The sequence below is a fragment of the Haliotis asinina genome, chromosome 15 (genome assembly GCF_037392515.1).
Source record: "Haliotis asinina isolate JCU_RB_2024 chromosome 15, JCU_Hal_asi_v2, whole genome shotgun sequence".
NCBI lineage: Eukaryota > Metazoa > Mollusca > Gastropoda > Lepetellida > Haliotidae > Haliotis > Haliotis asinina.
This window is the reverse complement of record NC_090294.1, coordinates 22,539,045-22,557,950: the sequence shown is the minus strand read 5'-3', so window position 1 is coordinate 22,557,950 and position 18,906 is coordinate 22,539,045. Positions and strand designations below refer to the sequence as shown.

The 18,906-nt window shown below is 41.3% G+C and overlaps 1 protein-coding gene across 1 annotated transcript in view; it reads right to left on the bottom strand.

Moving 5' to 3' along the window:
• Positions 1-7,761: 7,761 nt before the first annotated feature.
• The window catches only part of LOC137265372 (zinc metalloproteinase-disintegrin-like NaMP), a 32,329-nt gene continuing 21,184 nt past the window's right edge, over positions 7,762-18,906 (bottom strand). The window contains exons 10-23 of the mRNA XM_067800761.1: positions 18,112-18,284; positions 17,534-17,758; positions 16,670-16,838; positions 16,046-16,135; positions 15,539-15,619; positions 15,113-15,233; positions 13,953-14,067; positions 12,340-12,444; positions 11,421-11,613; positions 10,841-10,931; positions 10,319-10,384; positions 9,754-9,813; positions 8,950-9,055; positions 7,762-8,350 (exon numbers count right to left, since the gene is read on the bottom strand). Coding sequence (XP_067656862.1) covers positions 7,858-8,350; positions 8,950-9,055; positions 9,754-9,813; positions 10,319-10,384; positions 10,841-10,931; positions 11,421-11,613; positions 12,340-12,444; positions 13,953-14,067; positions 15,113-15,233; positions 15,539-15,619; positions 16,046-16,135; positions 16,670-16,838; positions 17,534-17,758; positions 18,112-18,284 — 2,088 coding nt within the window. The 3' untranslated portion in view covers positions 7,762-7,857. The remainder of the gene's footprint in view (positions 8,351-8,949; positions 9,056-9,753; positions 9,814-10,318; positions 10,385-10,840; positions 10,932-11,420; positions 11,614-12,339; positions 12,445-13,952; positions 14,068-15,112; positions 15,234-15,538; positions 15,620-16,045; positions 16,136-16,669; positions 16,839-17,533; positions 17,759-18,111; positions 18,285-18,906) is intronic.

Below are 18,906 nucleotides of genomic sequence, written 5' to 3'. Positions count from 1 at the left end.
TTTCTTTAATATACTGAAGGAAAAAATAAGGGATCACATGAAAGCACAAGTGTTCCTTTATTTTTTTTAGGTTTCTTTACAAACTTTGCGATACACTTGTGAAGAATCCTTAGAAAAAAAGTTGTATTTTCATGTGATGTCTTATTTTTACCTTCAGTATATATCTATCTGTGAGTTCTTTGAGTAATTATGTAACTCAGATTTAGATGGTTGTATCAGTGTAAAAACATAATGGACATTACAATTCTCTAAGTGATGCATTGTCCGTTCTTCATTATGCAATATCATGTGTCCATTATCCCAGGATTATTACACAGGAAAATTCATTAACATACGGATATATTCAGAAGCTATTTAGATCCCGTCAGATTACACACTTGCAATGGAGATAATATTGTGGCATGTTATTGATGTTCCACAGACATGGGCCACCTTCACTTTCACAACTTTCACTAAGGCAACCTTAGTACTGTGTTTAAGAGTGGGAGTGAACTGTAATCTTTGTAAAGGTTGCTTCATGAAAGGAGCCCATGGTAACATTCCTTCAGAATGGAGGTTTTGAAGCAAGAGGTCCGAAGGCATCCTTGATAATGAAACGAAAAAGTAATAACTTACATAACCCAGGGTGGTATTTATCAAACTTTTTGTTACAAATATCTACATTTTCAAGTCTTATTTTATGCATATATAGTTAATTATTCACAATATAAGAATAATTAACACCCACTGAATGTATGTGCAGGAGGTAGATAGTTATTCACTGTTTGTGCTCCATATGTGGTGACATATTTTCAGCATCACTAGGAAGATCATGTGACCTCAAAAAAGTAATCATGATGATCATTTCGACATTTCACGAGCACTTTGTGACATGATGCTTTTTTCACATAGGGGAAAATTATGATGCTGCAATGTACCCTTCACGGCAAAATCTGTTCTTGGATTCCCATGTTCTTTCAAGAACCTTCGTTATGTTTCTAAAATGTGCTATCTACTAATCAAGTACTAGTATTTGAGGTAGTTTCTCATTGCCAATATTTGGTAAATATGACTGTAATGGAGAGCTGACATGTTCATGTACAGTGTAGTGAAGCTTTGTTTCTCAAATCCATGCAAGTCAACTGTTATCTGTGTTACTGAACGTATCAACTTTATATGAAAATGGCTAATGCTTGGTATGAATTCTACATGATAAACTAAAGTATGAAGTGTATGTATCTTGCACATTGCCCCTATTATACAAATAATTCTATAAGGCTGGTATTGAATTTTAATGAAGCAGTCCTTTGTTATTTGTCCACAAGTTACAATTCATGTTTCTGAGTTTACAAGAAAAAATTCCAAGCTATTATGTCTGTTCTTCACAAATTTTCATATTACTGTTTGAATGTCCTTCAAAAATGATACTAAATAGTGTCTTATGGAAATCATTACATTTTGCATGTGCAGTGAACCATGTTCACCATCAATTACATTCACAGTGTCATGGCTGGAATAATCAAGGCAACTCTTAGCTTGAGCTATTGTAAAACTTGCATTCCCAGCATTTTATCATGTATTGCAATCATCTGAAATCCTTCTTGTGGAAGAATGACTGATTATCCACAATGGAAGGTACGAGTGCTGTTCAGTGCTTAATATATGACCCTAAAATCATGTTTCACCTGCACACATCTTAACCTCATCAAACATAAAGCACCAGTGATGTTACTCATGCACAGTGTTTATTCTCTCATATTTTACAATCACAGATCTTGGCTAGTGTTATGAGTTCTGTGTGTGAGTATGTCCATATCAGCCTGCAGGAAACAATGGTTTGTGTATATTTTCTTACACAGTATGAATCTATAAGTATGAATGACAACTAGACTAGATAATGTATCCTCTTCTCAAAGCATTCCCGATTGAGATGTTTTAATGCCATTATTAAATGTGATTATTAAATATGTATGTGCAATGTTGATGTATATATTACTACATGGTTCTTGTGAATGCATATTTAGTTATTTTGTGAAAGTTTTGAATGATGAAGTGTCGAGCTAATTAAGGAAAGCAATGAGGTAATTGTGAATAAATCATATCACACTACTTCAAGTAGACCGCAGTAGAGACGGCAGGTCAGACAGAATTGGTCTTAATGTGGGGTGACTACATTATTGGGTGGCCACACTTGGTAATTTCATTGATGGAATCATATTGCCAATGTTGTCACTTGTTGGCACATCCTGTCAGTCACTGGATCATTTAGTACTGATTCATTAGGTCACCATGAATATTACAATGTGCAGTATTAAACAGCAAAGAACGTACACAGCTTCCAAGTCAGTAATCAAAATTTCAACTCCTTTAAATATATATTTAACACCTCCAGCTGATACATTAGTTTAACTATGGATTCATTCATACATTATTTTTTAAAAATAATGTGAGAATGCCTTTCCTGAATCAGCTCGACCATCCCACCTGTTGTGTTGTGGTCCTCTCACCTGTAATTATCTTTACACCTGTTTTCACTTGTAATTAACTCTCCATCTGTTCCTAACTGTATTTGTTTATCTCTATTAGGCTGTGGAATGTTAGTTGTCACAGTGTTTCCTATTCTAATGTCATTGTTACTATTTCAGATGTTCCAGGTGAAAATCATTTGGCTGTGATTCTTTAGCTTATTGCCCTGTGACTTCTTGTTTAATGTTGTTCCATGTTTACATGATCTGCTTTCCACTCAAAGCTGTATTACCTCATCATGACTCTTTATTGTTTTCACGTTCATATTTTGAAGCAGCTGCACATAATTTAAACTTTGTTATGGATTAAGTAGCGTGCACTAAGGGTTCGTGTCGTGAGCACTTTTCAGAATTTATAGATGAGCTAATCACTGGAAAATAGGCAGTCATTGACATTCAAATTTAAATTGTTTAAACAGTTACCTTTTGCTTTTGAATTAATCTGAACGTTATTGGTTACCCTCCGTTCATAGAGACAAAGATGTGGCAGACACCTTTGTTCACAGGTTTGAATGGACACTGTTTTTTTGGCTAGATCAGACCAATTTTATTTCATGTTACAAATTTTTCCAAGAATAAGAAACAATAAAAATGCCCCCAGTGCAAAAATAAAATCCTATTGTTTATACTGACAAAAAATGTGAACTTACAAGAACATTTTTTTAGATTGTTTTTTGGCCCATGTACACTTCATAAATTGCCCAAAGTAAAATACTTTAAGTATTTTATAGGAATATTACTGTAACTGGTGATTTTCTTTTTCCATTTAGGTTTTCTGAGGACAAATGTTTGTAAAACATGGAATAAAATTGGTCTGGCCTCAGTCAGTCCAGTAAGTGTACTACTGGGTTTCAGCAGTGTTGTGTACAATCAACCTGCTTCACTCCAAGGTTGCCTTCCACATCAAACTGACCAATGGATGCAACTAATATACTGCTACGTCTGTGCAAACCCAACTCACTAACCAACTCATTCGGCATTACATACAATGCTTCTGTGAGTAGAACACTATAAGGTTATCAAGTAAAGAGTATTTTACATCAATGTATTACTAATTCAATGACAAACAATATTATTTCCTATTACTGCATAACTTACAATTTTTTCTGGTTTTTGTTGAAGTTGCATTTTTCTCTTACACTTAAGGTATCTGTCACTTTCTGTCTGGAGCCCAAACACTAAAACTATTTTCCTGGAAACTGGAGCTGAATCTTAACACTGAACCCTTACCAATGAGGAACCAGTGTTTTAGTAGGAAAGACAGGGTCGTTCTAAACTTGTGCATCTTCTCAGGACTAACATCTAAGTGGATATTGTGTGATTGGTAATAGATTCAGTAGTGGAGCTGATCAACCACAAAGTAGTGTAGGTTTTAATAATAAAAGTCCATGATATAGCTGGAATATTGTAGCACAAAACTACAAACCAGACAAACTAATACATGTTCACTGTTTAGATTTAGCTATATAATTTAGTCCAACTTTAAGTGTAAAATATATTCATATCATTTATTGGTCCCTTCCTTTATGAAGGTTCTTGACATTTAACTAAGCTTTTATCCCCCTATTCAAAGATTCATGCTCCAGTGTTCGCTTTTGAACTATCCAAGAATATGTTCCTCAAAACCTTTCACATTTGTAATTTTCCTTATGGAAACATCAGTTGTTAAGACACTGTAGGTAGTGTCTCATCTTAAAGATGGTGTGAAAATGTTACCTTATGGTTTTCAACTATTTGAATATAGACAATAATGTAAAGCATGCATTACTGAAATGCATAGGATAGTACATCCTGGTTTATGTCCGTTGATAGTGTACTTTACAAAAGTATTTAGTCTTTCTACAGAGGTTTTCTATGTCAGTGAGAATGTGTAAATTTCTTAAATAATTATGGATGTATACACTAATTTCTTAAGTATTTATCTGAGAAGTATTTTCATTTTTCTGAAGCTTCAAATGAAGTGCAGGAAAATTTGGCAAATTGAATCAATTTGACTTTGTTTGAATGCAGTAGAATTCGTTGAATAATGGTACTGTTACATCAGTTTGTTGAAAGACCGTTGTTGTTTAAAGCTACTACATGTCTAGTGTGAGCCTTTCTTGTGTGATGTTTGTATATATACATGTGTACATGAACCTTCATTGTCATAATAAGTACTACACAATCATCCTGTGTATCAGCAGACTGAATAAATCATTGTCCAACAGTGCTGGATTTATTTGTCTCTCATCCTCCCAAGTGGCCAAGACTCATGAAGATCCAGGTTAGAACTGATCTTCAGTAACACACGCTTGTCATAAGAGGATGGATGATCAGGTTCACTGATTTGCTATGGGTTCCCAATTGCATTGATCGGTGCTCATGCTGTTGATCACTGGATTGTCTGGTCGATTATTCATGAACGTGAACATACATGTAGCTGGAATATTGCTCTGAATGTATGTTGCTATACCATGCACTCATTTATTTCAGGTTTAGATGATCGACCAGATAAGACATCTGAGATACGATGACATGCAGTGGATATGCCACCAAGCGGCATCGACTAACGGCATCGGGTGGTCAGGCTGGCTGACTTAATTGACACCTGTGATCAGTTCTCAATTGCGCAGATCGATGCTCCTGCTTTTGATCACTGGATTTTCTGGTCAAGACTCGATTATTCACAGACCGCCACCACATAACTGGAATATTGCGGCGTAAAATTAACCTCGTTCAATAATTCATTGCAATCCGCTGTCATGTAGCTAGAGTATTACAGATGAACAAACAAACGAATCTCAGGCAAGATGGGCTTGATGTTGATGTTGATGTTTATACTCTTAACCCGGAACATCTAGAGTTAATGCTATGGAAGCAGCATAGGTCTGTACAAGCACTCATGGATGCACTTTACTACAGGAGTACCCCTCCCCCCACTTCATGAAAGTCCGGGTAGGGATTGGTCTTCAGCAACATATGCTTGTCGTAAAAGTCGACTAACATGATCGAGTGATCAGGCTTACTGGCATGGTTGACACATTTCAACGTATTGCGTAGATCGATGCTCTTGATGCTGATCACTGGATTGTCTGGTCCAGACTGCCAGTGTGACGCTAAGCAACCAACCAACCAACAGAAGTACGACAATCTTTAACTTCAAACCTCATTTCACTTGGAATGAGCTTCAGGTGCTAATACTGAGATTGCCAGATGGTGTCAATGAACAGAATCAAGCCATGCATTCTGTTGTGTGGTTCAAGATATATGTGACCCTTCTGATGTGATAAATAGCTTTATCGCACCTACGTGTCAGAATATTGCCATGATATTGGTTTGCATGACCTTCATAAAACACGGGAGGGAAATACATTTCTGAACGGGAAATAAATCTCTTATACTCCGCTACAGACCACATTTGGATCCGAGCGGATGTATCACTCAGAACCGCTGAAACAAAAGGATCGACACTATCAGTAATATTCAAGATATATGCCAGTATAAATTCAAGTCTAGACCACACAATCCAGAGACTGATTTCATGAACACAGATCTGCGCAAGTGTGATTTGATGACATGCATAAACAAAGTCATTGATGTCCTGTCTTGATCCCGTTAGTCGCCCCATACGACAAGAACGGGTTGCTGAAGACCAGAGGCTCCTTTCACGAAGCAACCTTTAACTTTAACTCCCATTCTTTAACGATGCAGGAATGTAGTGAGGATGACATTGAGGACTGGTGACATGTCAGGACAATACACATCTTCTGCAGTAGAAGACTGGCCACCTTATTTATTGATCATAACTTTAACTCCCATTCTTTAATACTGCACTAAGGTTACCTTAGTGACTTACGATTACCTTAGTGCCTTGTGAAAGGAGACCGAGGGATTTCTTCACGAAGCAACCTTTACTAAGGTTAACTTTAACTCCCAATCTATAATATCTCACTAAGGTTACCTTAGTGACTTACGACCACCTCAGTGCTTTGTGAAAGGAGGCCGAGGGATTCCTTCAGGAAGCAGCCTTTACTAAGGTTAACCTTAACTCCCATTCTTTAATATTCCACTAAGATTACCTTAGTGACTTACGATCACCTTACTGTTTTGTAAAAGGAGGTCCATGGCCTGCTTCCACAAAGCAATAACGTGATGGCAAGTCACTAGGGTACCATAGTGCAATGTTAAAATATGGGGGTTATCATTAACCTTGCTTCGTGAAATTTGCTCCAGTTCTAACTGAGTAACCCAGGGTCCCGTCATACAAAGCGATGCTAACGATACCGCATACCCATACTTTAACATAGTCTTAAGGTAGTCTTTACACGAATGTCGTTTTGTGCAACAGTACCCAGATCTTCACGGGCCACAGACACTGTCAGTGTTACGAATCGTGTGCCATATTTTAACAAGAACAAATTTCCATTTAAAAATTATGAAAAGTTTTATTCGATTTTATACATGAATATCGAGCAGTTTAAGCTCTATTTCGTCACCGAAAAATGTCCAGTTCAAGCACGTTTTCTTAAAATTTTGTAGTAAGCAGAAGCACACACTCGCTTAACCAGTCGTCCACATCCCGTTCTCTGGAAACGTTCGTCGTAGTGTGGAACACCTGAAATCACTGCCGTTAAAGTTCGCTGTAATTTCCTCATATCAGATATTTAATTCCAAATTGATAACATGTATGTGTTCAAGGTATTGTGTAGTCTTGTCACACATATAAAATGTTAGCTTCATTCCTTAATCCCTATATTTTACAAAAATAATTAATTGTAATACAAGTTCACACATCAATCTTGTCTAGCCATGAGGTCAGTGGATGTACATGTCGTTTTCACACGTAGGGCAAGATGGTGATACTGAGACTGACCATGTTGCATGATCACTACCTCAAGATATCGGCAAGGCACGGAAGGTACTTATTAATGAAAACACGTGTCACAAGAACATGTAATTATGATTATACATTCTTGTCACTAAAACGTGTTAGAGTCATTGTTTCTGTGCCGATAGCATGGATATTACAGACAAATAACACAGATATTTTTGATGACCTTATTTATACTTTATATAGACTTCATCTTCTGCTATCATTTAAAGGCCCTACTTCAGGCTACTATTCATAGGTTGTATGTCATACCATTACTTCATTACGATTACTTTTGCTCAGATTTTGTGAGCTTTGAGCATGTGTGGATGGCCACTTTGCTTTATAAACACTTATAATTATTATTTTCATTCAACTTTGGAGCAAGTTTCGTGTGTATTGGTGGTATTTCTTTTTTCTAACGTTCATGAACTTACAGTCGCGGGAATATATATGGGTACTACAATCACTCGTGCCACCTAACAGGTAAGACTGACTCCTTCATCAGTTCCGGCTCAGTCGTCTTGGGGCTGTCATGGTCACCTCGCCTTGGACAGCACCCGGCGAAGGTCCCGTGTCGCGGTATAACCGAATGGATTCAATAGATCCCTGAGATCCGTAGTCTGAAGTTAAGCTGTGACGTCCATGGGAGTTACCATGTCCACCTGAGTTGCCGTGGCTACCAGACAAACTTGCAGGATTATGTCCCTTGTGACCTTGTATCATGTGACCTCTTCCGTGACCGTGAACTTGGGAATGGCCATGGTTGGACAGGTGTCCCGGGGGCACGTGTTGGGTTCCACTGGGAGAGCGTCCGGGAGGTCTACCCTGACCAGGTCGTGCCCCAGGAGTGGTCTTCCCAGGTTTACCCCCGGGCTGACCTGCGGAGGATGAGTGCAAGGGCGTCCCACCCCCCTTCCCCTTGTGTACACCCCAGGCAGGGAGAGGCTCCTTTTGTGGTGAGGTAGAATTCTGGCCGAACTTCGTATCTAACCACCTGCAACAACACCAAGTATTTTGACAGTACTATTTATGCCAGTAAACACTTATCATTGTTATGGACACGACTGAGTTTCAACCTTTTCAAATCTGTTCAGGTGCATTGGGGTGGCCTAATGGTTAAAGACCCCGGAATGATTCCCCATATGTGTACATTCAGTGAAGCTCATTTCTTGTGTCCCCCCGCCGTAGTATTGCCGGAATATTGCTAAAAGCGGTGTAAAATGCACTCACTTAAATCTTTTCTGGCAGATGAACATTATGACATAAATCTCTGATTTGACACTTAAGATATAGTTAAAATACAAAATGTAAACATATTTAATGATATTTTCACAATATTGCATAAAGTAAACAAATCCTGAAGAAATGAATATAAATACATGGGAAAAGTCATTTCGGCACTATCCTGTGACTGGCGTCAAAAGCATCTTCACAATTGGGATACGATGGCGTATCAACCCAATCAGCAGTCTGACCATCCCGTCAGTCGTCTCTTATAACAAGCATTGGCTGCTGAAGATCAAGTCTAACCAGACAGGTCTGACAGTGTAGCTATAGATACGTTCAAAAAGGATTCATAGATACTGAACTTACTTCCAGAATGTCATTGGTCGCTTACATCTCCAGAGGACAAAGGAACAGATTCCTCCCAGCACTACCAAGCTGCCAATCACTCCACAGACAATCTCGACACTGTGATCTGGATAACATAATAATTATTGACATGTCCATTCTACAATGTCTCTGAATGAGGAAATAAGATATATATCATACATTGGTTACATTGGTTCTTTTACTATCCTACGCGAGTGCATTTCTCAGAATTTAGGGAACATTATCAAATTGATGCAAAGCCAGTATCAAAATTAGTTTACACGTAACATCGGTGTTTGTTGGTACACTTTCTACAGTGTTGCACCTATATAACCGTCTGTCAATGGAACTTGAACAAGACTGACATGTGCATCGATCTAAACAGTTGGGATACAATAACAGGCAGTTTTAATCCCAGTGAGCCAGACCACCCCATGCCACCCAGGGTGGTAGAGACTTATATTCTTACAATTAAAAAATATTTTTTTTGTCTCCATGAGTATAGTACCCCCAATTTAATTGGCCAGACTGTGCTGACTGAGTGTGGGTGCTACGGCTTTGGTGTGGTAAGTGGTTATGAGTGTCAGACAAACAGATACAAATATTGCAAGGGGGTGGCACTCTGGTTTTATAAGATATCAACAGGAAAATAAAGGAGACGTTAGCAACAACCGGTGGTCAAGTTATAGTGTACGATATATCGATATATCCACTGGAAGGCAGTGGAGATGATATTGATATGAGATGTATATGATGGAAATCTGATGGTAGTGATCGACTGGTAACATGACTGTGTGACGCTACCGGTAGGAGGTTGTAAGGTGGGCCTTGATGTCTGTGATACCGGAGTACTGGATGCCACACCTGCAAGACAGCGGTTTGTGAGAGTGAGTTTAGTTTAACGCCTCATTCACTCAGCGGTCGAGTCTGAACAAGATAATCCAGTGATCAATAGTATAAGCATCTGGGACACGATGAAGTATGTCAGCAAGTCAGACCACACGATGCCTGAAGACCACTTCTGACCTGGTTCTTCAAACAATACAAAGGCCTACAAAACGTTACTTGAAAACAGTCGCCGAAGTGTCACAAAATATATCTAGATTCCCGTCTAAATGAAGTCGCAATGGAATAACCATTACTTGTTTAACGTTTACATTGAAAGTCATCTTGGTGTGAACAACAGGAGAGTCCTATCTAGTTATCCCCTTTATCCCCTCATGACTCGAAAGGCTTCACAGAATTGTTCTTTGTAGCATTTCTAGTTGGGGGTCAACTCAGAAAGAATAAAAAATCTTTAATCCTTGCAAAGACACGAGAGCCTGTGTAAGTCACCGCGTCTTCCACAAAAATGATTGCGGGCCAGTACCTGTTGGAGGTAGTGAGTGGGGAGTCGGAGAGTGCGATACTGGCCTTGTGGATGAGCTCGACGAACCTGCAACAATTTTGTGGATAGTTTAGTTAATTGAACCATTTCAAGATTTTGTACAGAATCGTGAATATGAGTGGATGTATGTGTCACTGTCCATGAAAAATACACCTTTATATACATACATATATCAATCTCTACTATTGCACTGCGATAACTCATTTTAAAACCTTCATATCGAGCAAATGTCTCTATATCTTTCACTTTCTGGATTTCTTGCGTCATCTGTAACAGGGACTGTGAATTAAATTTAATATACAGGAATAAGGAACATCCATGCGAATTGTAATATATGATGACAATCATATTCCATCCTATTTCCCAAAGCTCGGACGTGATAGTAGCAACGAGTGTAATCGTATCTGAATGCTGAAATCCTCATGCTAATGGTACCTTTGGCAGAAATATAGTTTGACGTTTAGAGATAACAACGAGTGTATAATGCATAGAAATGTTTCTAACTTGGTCTGATTCTTGTGACCCCGCCCACTTGGGAACAGTCCGCCCCCGTGTAGCCGTCGTCACAGTGACAGCTGTTGTCATTAGTACATACCTGGAATGATAATTTTATATGTTATGAAGAGTACGCCCCACCCCAAAGCTAGCGGAAATGTGGAATGAGGAAGTTACGGGCAGCTTTCACTTGCAACATGATACTATTTCACTACACTGAAGGACTGACTTGTTATTGAGAAAAAAATAAACCCTCAGCAAAAATGTGACGTTCGTACATGAAGTACAGCTTCCGGGAGAATGATCACGGATCAAACAGTTGTTAAGGTTAGAAATTCCAGAAACGGTTGTTTGCTGCCTTTGTAATTATCATTTTAAAATATTTACGTTTTTATTGTAGATTTAGTGTTGAAAAACTGAGTTTTACGGCGCACTCAGCAATATTCCAGCTATACGGCAGCGGTCTGTAATTAATCGAGTCTGGACGAGGCAATCCAGTGATCAACAACGTGAGCATCGATCTGCGCAACTGTCATTCATAAAGATTTACACCTTTCTGAATATTTCTATCAAACGCTAGTGAACTCACCCCCTGATTCGAGCACTGATCTCCTGAAGGGCCTTTGGGACAGGATGGTTTGGGCAGAGTCTGCAGTATGACGCACTCGCCGGCCAGGCACACCCCGGGCTGGTTATTGTGGAGCTCGAAGTGTGTGCAGGGGGAACCTTCATCAACCAGGCCGGGATCGGGGACGTCGTCTCCGAGGTCAATAGCAACGGAACTGCAACAACAACAACAGCAACAACAACATCATCATCATCATCATCATCATTGTCGTCGCCATCATAACTAACGCCACCACAACCATCATTGATTTATCGTCATTGTCGTCGTCGTCATTATCATTATCTCCACACCCGTGAAGGTCCGGGGAAGATTAAGTCTTCAGCAACCCATACTTGCCATACAAATCGACTATGCTTGTCTTAAGAGGCCACTAACGGGATCGGGTAGTCAGGCTCGCTGACGTGGTTGACACATGTCATCGGTTCCCAATTGCGCATATTAAAGCTCATGCTGTTGATCACCGGATTGCATGGTCCAGACTCGATTATTTAGAGACTGCCGCCATATAGCTGGAATGTTGCTGAGTAAAACTAAACTCACTCACTCACTCACTCATCATTTCCATCACTACCACGTTCTCACCACCAATCATTACCATTGTCATTGTCACTTTCATCGTTATTATGAGTGAGTTTAGTTGTACCCCCTGCTCAGCAATATTGCATTCTGTAAATAATCGAGTCTCTATATGATGACATGTGTCAGGTGAGTCAGCAAGCCTGACCACCTGATCCCGTTAGTTCACTATTTTCTACAAGCGCCCAACACAGGTAAAGACTTATTGAATATGTATAATCGTCCCGGATGACAATCAGTAAAGATTTTAAAGACTTTCTTATCCCGGTGTCGCACGCAGGTAAAGCTGTTGAGTAATACTTACATGCACCGATGGGTCCCAAACGTTGTGTTAAGGATATGTCGACTGACGCCAACCAAAGGTGACTTGCTGTTTGTAACACACTGTAGCATACCACACATTGAGTTACTGCAACAGAGAATATCATGACCTTAGATAGTGACAGTGTAGCATACCACAAGCCCATAAGGTGTTACTGCTATTTCGATAAACACGTGGTCAAGTGATAGTGTAGTATACCACACAACGACATTGTGCTACTGCCATATTGAGAAACACGTGGCCAAGCGACCGTGTAGTATACCACACAACGACATTGTGTTACTGCCATATTGAGAAACACGTGGCCAGGCGACCGTGTACTGAGTATACCACACAACGACATTGTGTTACTGCCATATTGAGGAACACGTGGCCAGGCGACCGTGTAGTATACCACACAACGACATTGTGCTACTGCCATATTGAGAAACACGTGGCCAGGCGACCGTGTAGTATACCACACAACGACATTGTGCTACTGCCATATTGAGAAACACGTGGCCAGGCGACCGTGTAGTATACCACACAACGACATTGTGCTACTGCCATATTGAGAAACACGTGGCCAGGCGACCGTGTAGTATACCACACAACGACATTGTGCTACTGCCATATTGAGAAACACGTGGCCAAGCGACCGTGTAGTATACCACACAACGACATTGTGTTACTGCCATATTGAGAAACACGTGGCCAAGCGACCGTGTAGTATACCACACAACGACATTGTGTTACTGCCATATTGAGAAACACGTGGCCAAGCGACCGTGTAGTATACCACACAACGACATTGTGCTACTGCCATATTGAGAAACACGTGGCCAAGCGACCGTATAGTATACCACACAACGACATTGTGTTACTGCCATATTGAGAAACACGTGGCCAAGCGACCGTGTAGTATACCACACAACGACATTGTGCTACTGCCATATTGAGAAACACGTGGCCAAGCGACCGTGTAGTATACCACACAACGACATTGTGCTACTGCCATATTGAGAAACACGTGGCCAAGCGACCGTGTAGTATACCACACAACGACATTGTGCTACTGCCATATTGAGAAACACGTGGCCAGGCGACCGTGTAGTATACCACACAACGACATTGTGCTACTGCCATATTGAGCAACACGTGGCCAAGCGACCGTGTAGTATACCACACAACGACATTGTGTTACTGCCATATTGAGAAACACGTGGCCAAGCGACCGTGTTGTATACCACACAACGACATTGTGTTACTGCCATATTGAGAAACACGTGGCCAAGCGACCGTGTAGTATACCACACATGATGCTACTACAACATGAACCATAGAGTAGCAAACCCCACGTGGAGAAAAGCGTAGGAATTGTTTGATAACGCTGACATCATTCGAGCGTATGTTGTCCTCCCGCCCCAACAGTACATGCTTTGTGTTTGCTGATCCACCACATATGCCAGCCGTCTCTTATCTCTGTCATTGTGGTTAAAGCGTTCGTTCGGTACGTCGCAGATTCGGGTTCGATTCCCAACATAGCAAAAGTGAAACCTATTTCTGGTGCCCCCAACCCACCCCCCTGAAACGTCAAACTAAATCATTTCACTCACCTCAATGTACAGGCTTTGTAGGTTACAGTCCCGGACACACGGGAGGCTCCACAGTTGCCGGTCGCTGTGCCGTGGGTGTTGGACGTGTAGCAAGAAGGGTATGCAACTGTAGAATCTAGAAAGCAGTGGGAATTTCACCTGAATATTTGCGGTGCAAACTTGAATAGGCTTAACATTATCAGCAATTGGTTTGTGAGTTATTGTAATCGTAATATTTCACTCACATGACGACAGTCTGTAAATAATACCGTGAGAGATTTAAAGTTTATGCCGCTTTTAGAAATATTCTAGCAACTCCAGAAATGGGCTTCATACGTTGTACCCATGTGGGGAGTCGAAGCCAGGTGTTCGACGTGACGAGCCACCGCGTTACCCACTACCCCACCGCTACCCCACCGCCCCAAATAATCCAGTAATTAACGAATTGTACAATTAGGACTTGTATCGTCCAAATCGACTTCCGGAGGACCATTTATTATCAGGATCTGTTCCTACATTTTCAACAACGGCATAGGGATACTGGTACATGCATACATAAATGTGACGGTCAACATAAATGCTAAACAAGGACTGGGTTCGACCGCTCAAGAGGGAAAATGACCAAGATCATATTTGTGTCATGTCACTAATCTGCCGTCCTCCCTAACGGAAAATAAAAATGTTGGTCTGCTTCACAATTTCAGATTTAAAAACTTAAAACTGTAAAAGTCTCCTACGGAATCCATACGGTATAATCTGAATTAGGTGTCCTCGTTTGAAGGAACGTCGAGCCTTCTCCCTACGTTGAGTTGACATGTCATGATACGACTACTCCATTAAGCGTTAAAGCCTCTTCTCTGACAAGGTTTTGTTGAAACGATGAGTGAGGAGGACGCCGCTTCTAGCAATATGCCAGCATTCAGATTCCTTCACACATAGTAGGGAATCGAATCTCGGTTTTCAGCTACGCTTTAGTCGCTAGGCTACCCAACCGGGCCTTGTTGAAACAGGTGTATCGAGATTCACTTTATGAACGAACGAGAAATAGTTCTGAAAACCGCGAATATACGATAAGAAGCGATTATACAATACCATTATCCGTCGTTGACTGCGGTAGCCATGTAGCTGAAGAATTGCAGCATTGAACACCAAACAAACAAACGTTAACTGTGCGTACATACCTGGTCCCCACAGGTACTGACACTGGGCGTGTCCACTCCGACACTTCCCCTTGTAACAGAAGCCCCGACTCACGCCGGATCCACATTCCTTCATGTCACTCAGGTGCAGGTTGGCGGGGCACTACATGCAACAAAAACATGATACTGTAGGTGTACAGGAAAACGTTTTGAAAAAAAAAAGATAACGGTAGTCCTGGGAAGGAGTGAGAGAGGTTAGTTTTAGCAAGGAGACTACATAGAGTTGTAGATTATCCCTTGCTTTTGCATTGTTCCAGCAATAATGATGTGTTTGTCTGCACGGTCATGTAGTTTATGCCTGTCTGTATGGCCATCATTTTGCTACGGTGGTTATATCGCCATACGTATGGCCATGTATTGCTGCTATTGGTTCATGTCTTTACTGTCGAAGCTGAGAAGCAGAATTACCTCGGACACTTTGCCGTCACAGAACTCCTCCAGGTCACATTCGTTCTGCTGTGGGCGACAGATCATGCCAGGTGACACGATCTGGAAAAACACATGTACAGCGTTTGGGGATGAGGGGCTTCACATAAGGGTGGCCATGGAAACAAGAAACACTTCTCTTCTATTCTTGAATGGTCATACAGTTACGTCATTTTAATTTTGAGAAGTTTGAGTATGAAACTATCTTTTGAAAGAGAACCAGGTTCCTTTTGTTGTCCTTGATTTCCTAGCACCAAAGATGTGTCCGTTCTGTTGGCTCTCACGGAACGGATCACACTAGGCTCAGCAACAATATGCTGACACACCCTAGGATATAGCTATAACACTGTTTATAATATGTGCCTATCCAAACACATTCCATACTGCAGTCACTTCTAACCCACTCACCCACTCTCTCCTTTACCACTTGACTCACTAACTCACCCACGCCCTAACCCCTCTAGTCACTCACTCACTCTGCGGACTAACCTTGCAGTTCCTGCAGCATCCCCCACTGTTGCACTGAGCGCTTGGTCGGAGCTTGCAGCCGTACATACAGCATGGGTCCTTCAGGCAATCCTGTGCAGACATCAGACGTGCAGTCCAAATCAGGCTGACGTAATAACACAATGCTTAAGAAAGCAGAGGGCAATACACAGTTCCCAAAATAGATATACTAGTACTTAGCTATGTATTGGGTTCAGTAAAATAAAAGAATCCTTGAGTATAAGGAACCTTTAAGTTTTCAGTAGACATCCCGGAAGATCCGAGTTAACATTGATCTTCCTTAAGCCACGATAGTCGTAAGAGGAGACTAACATGGCCTAGATTGTCGAAGCTCTCTTAGTCGTAAGATGCCATACATTAACATTAACTTACGACTGTCTTAGCGCTAAGAGAGTTTCGAAAACCTAGACCCAGGATGGGGTGCATGGTCAAGCTCGCTGACATAGTTGACACATGTCATCGTATCCCGTTGCTCATGACGCTGATCACTGGATTGTCTGGTCCAAACTCGATGGAATGTTGCTGAATGCAGCATAAAACTGACTTTATTCAGTTTCCAGCAGAATTCACCAATGTGGTCTCAGTGCCACAGCGTTCTTGACTCACCGGTATCCCCCCGCAGTCGCACACCTCACCCTGCTCCTTTATCCCGTTCCCACACACAGCACCCCCGTACACGTGCAAGGGGGCGTCATACAAGCAGCTGGCCCCACCCTCGCGGAACATCTTGGCCACAGCGTCCTTGCTGCACTGGCTGAAGCTCCTGGGGTCGAGCCTGGGGAGGCAGATAGTGTCATATAGGAGCTAAAACTGTGCTACCTTCGGCTTCACTACCATATTAAGCCCAAAATATAACATCACATAACGTGCAAACTTTGGCGGATAAACAGATAGGAAAGCCTGGGCACGAAAATCACATGACGGTCCTAATTACAAGAAACAATTGAACACTTTATTTGTTTTAAAATGTCGTCGAAATCCTCAAATTGTATCTACTCGCTCTATTTCTAGCTATTCTCGAAATGGTCGTAGTCCAACAAACGTCTTACGCCCATTCATAACACATCGGTTACGATCAAAGTTAAGAATTCGTTGGGCGACGAATGTTTCGAGAATAAGGTGCAGGTCTCGGAGCGGTAAAGTAGTCTATCGTTAAAACGTTCACTCGTCGAGCCTTAAACCCGAATTCGATTCACCACGTGGGTACAACGTGTGAAACTCATTTCTGGTGTCCCCCACTGTGGTATTGCCGGAATATTGCTAAAAACGGCTTAAAACCCAACTCACTCACATCACTCACTCACACACTATTTCCTGGTTCCCTTTTTGTGTTTAGACTCGTTTTACTTATATTCCTTTCCCTGTTCACCTCAATAAACTCAAAACACTAAGAAAAAGTTCTACATAACATTGCTTTAATAATTTGACACGTTGCTACAGAAAGGAGAAAAGAAGTCAGCATTAACGTACGAGGTATCTGCAGACATGATACATTTTCCAGTTCGGTCTGCGCAGGCGCACGTGCTAGTATCGTGTACCAGACCAAGTGCATGACCGATCTCGTGCGCGAGCGTAATGGCCGACTTGAGGTGAGGGTCAAGGCCGGGGATGTGTTGGATGACTGTGGCAGACAGCGCCGTGCACATGACGTCAACGTGAGCCATACCGGCAACATTGTGCTCAAACGTAATGCCTCTGAAAATACATGTAATTATATAAAAGTATGATAAACACAGTAGCCTAACACATCGAGTGCAATGGGTTATATTCAGCTACATGTATATTTGTTTGTTTAATTGCTGTTTAACGCCACACTCTCCAGCTTTTTGGCGGCATGTCGGTTCTAGACCAGACAAACCAGTGATCATAGTCATGGGCATCACTATAGGATGACCTGTGTCAACCAAGTCAGAGAGCCTGACCCGTAAGTCACATCTTACTTCAGCAGGCAAAATCTATCTTAAATCTGCACGGGTAATATTCATTTACAGGAAAAATAGGGTTTAACCTAAAGATGTGTTCGTTTATATACACAACACAAAACTCACGCCACGAACGCCGCCAGGTCGTAGTTAAATTTAGGGATCAAGGAAGACTTTCCATAGTTGATGAAGTTAACAAGAAGCGCCGTGGCGTCCGTTTCCATGACAATCTCATCCTTAGTTTCCCAGACTTCCAGGCCTACTAACGCAATGCGAATCCCCAAGTCGACTTTGTACATCTAGAAATATAATATGTAAAGCAAGTTTATACATCACGTCTTAAGCGATACCTATTACATATAACAGAGTCGGATTTACGGCAATCCGCGGCTTTGGTGTCTTGTGTTTGTTTGTGGGGAGACTACCGTCGCGGTCAACTGGTATAAAGAGTTTTCTTTAAGAGAAGGCAGAAGATGTTAAGACGTAGCACTTGTTGTTGCTCTGTATGACTCTCGGCAATAATGGTACAATGTTACATATATCATGTAAGTATACGTATGGGCGATAGGGTAGCCTAGCGGTTAAAGCGTTTGCTCTTTCCTCCGAAGACCCGGGTTCGATTCCCCACATGGTTGCAATGTGTGAAGCCCATTTCTGGTGTCCCCCGCCGTAAAACTGCTGGAATATTGATAAAAACTGCGTAAAACCTAGCTCACTCACTCGCTCACTCACTCACTCACTCACTCACTCACTCACTCACTCACTCACTCACTCATGTATGTATGAGTGGCTGCGCTTTGAGCACACCTTCATGGCCTGGAGAGAGCGCAGTGTAAATGACATTATTATAAAGTACAATGGCGTAAATGCCATATTCATAGAGAATACTAAACTATGCCCTGTGTAATACCATATTTATGA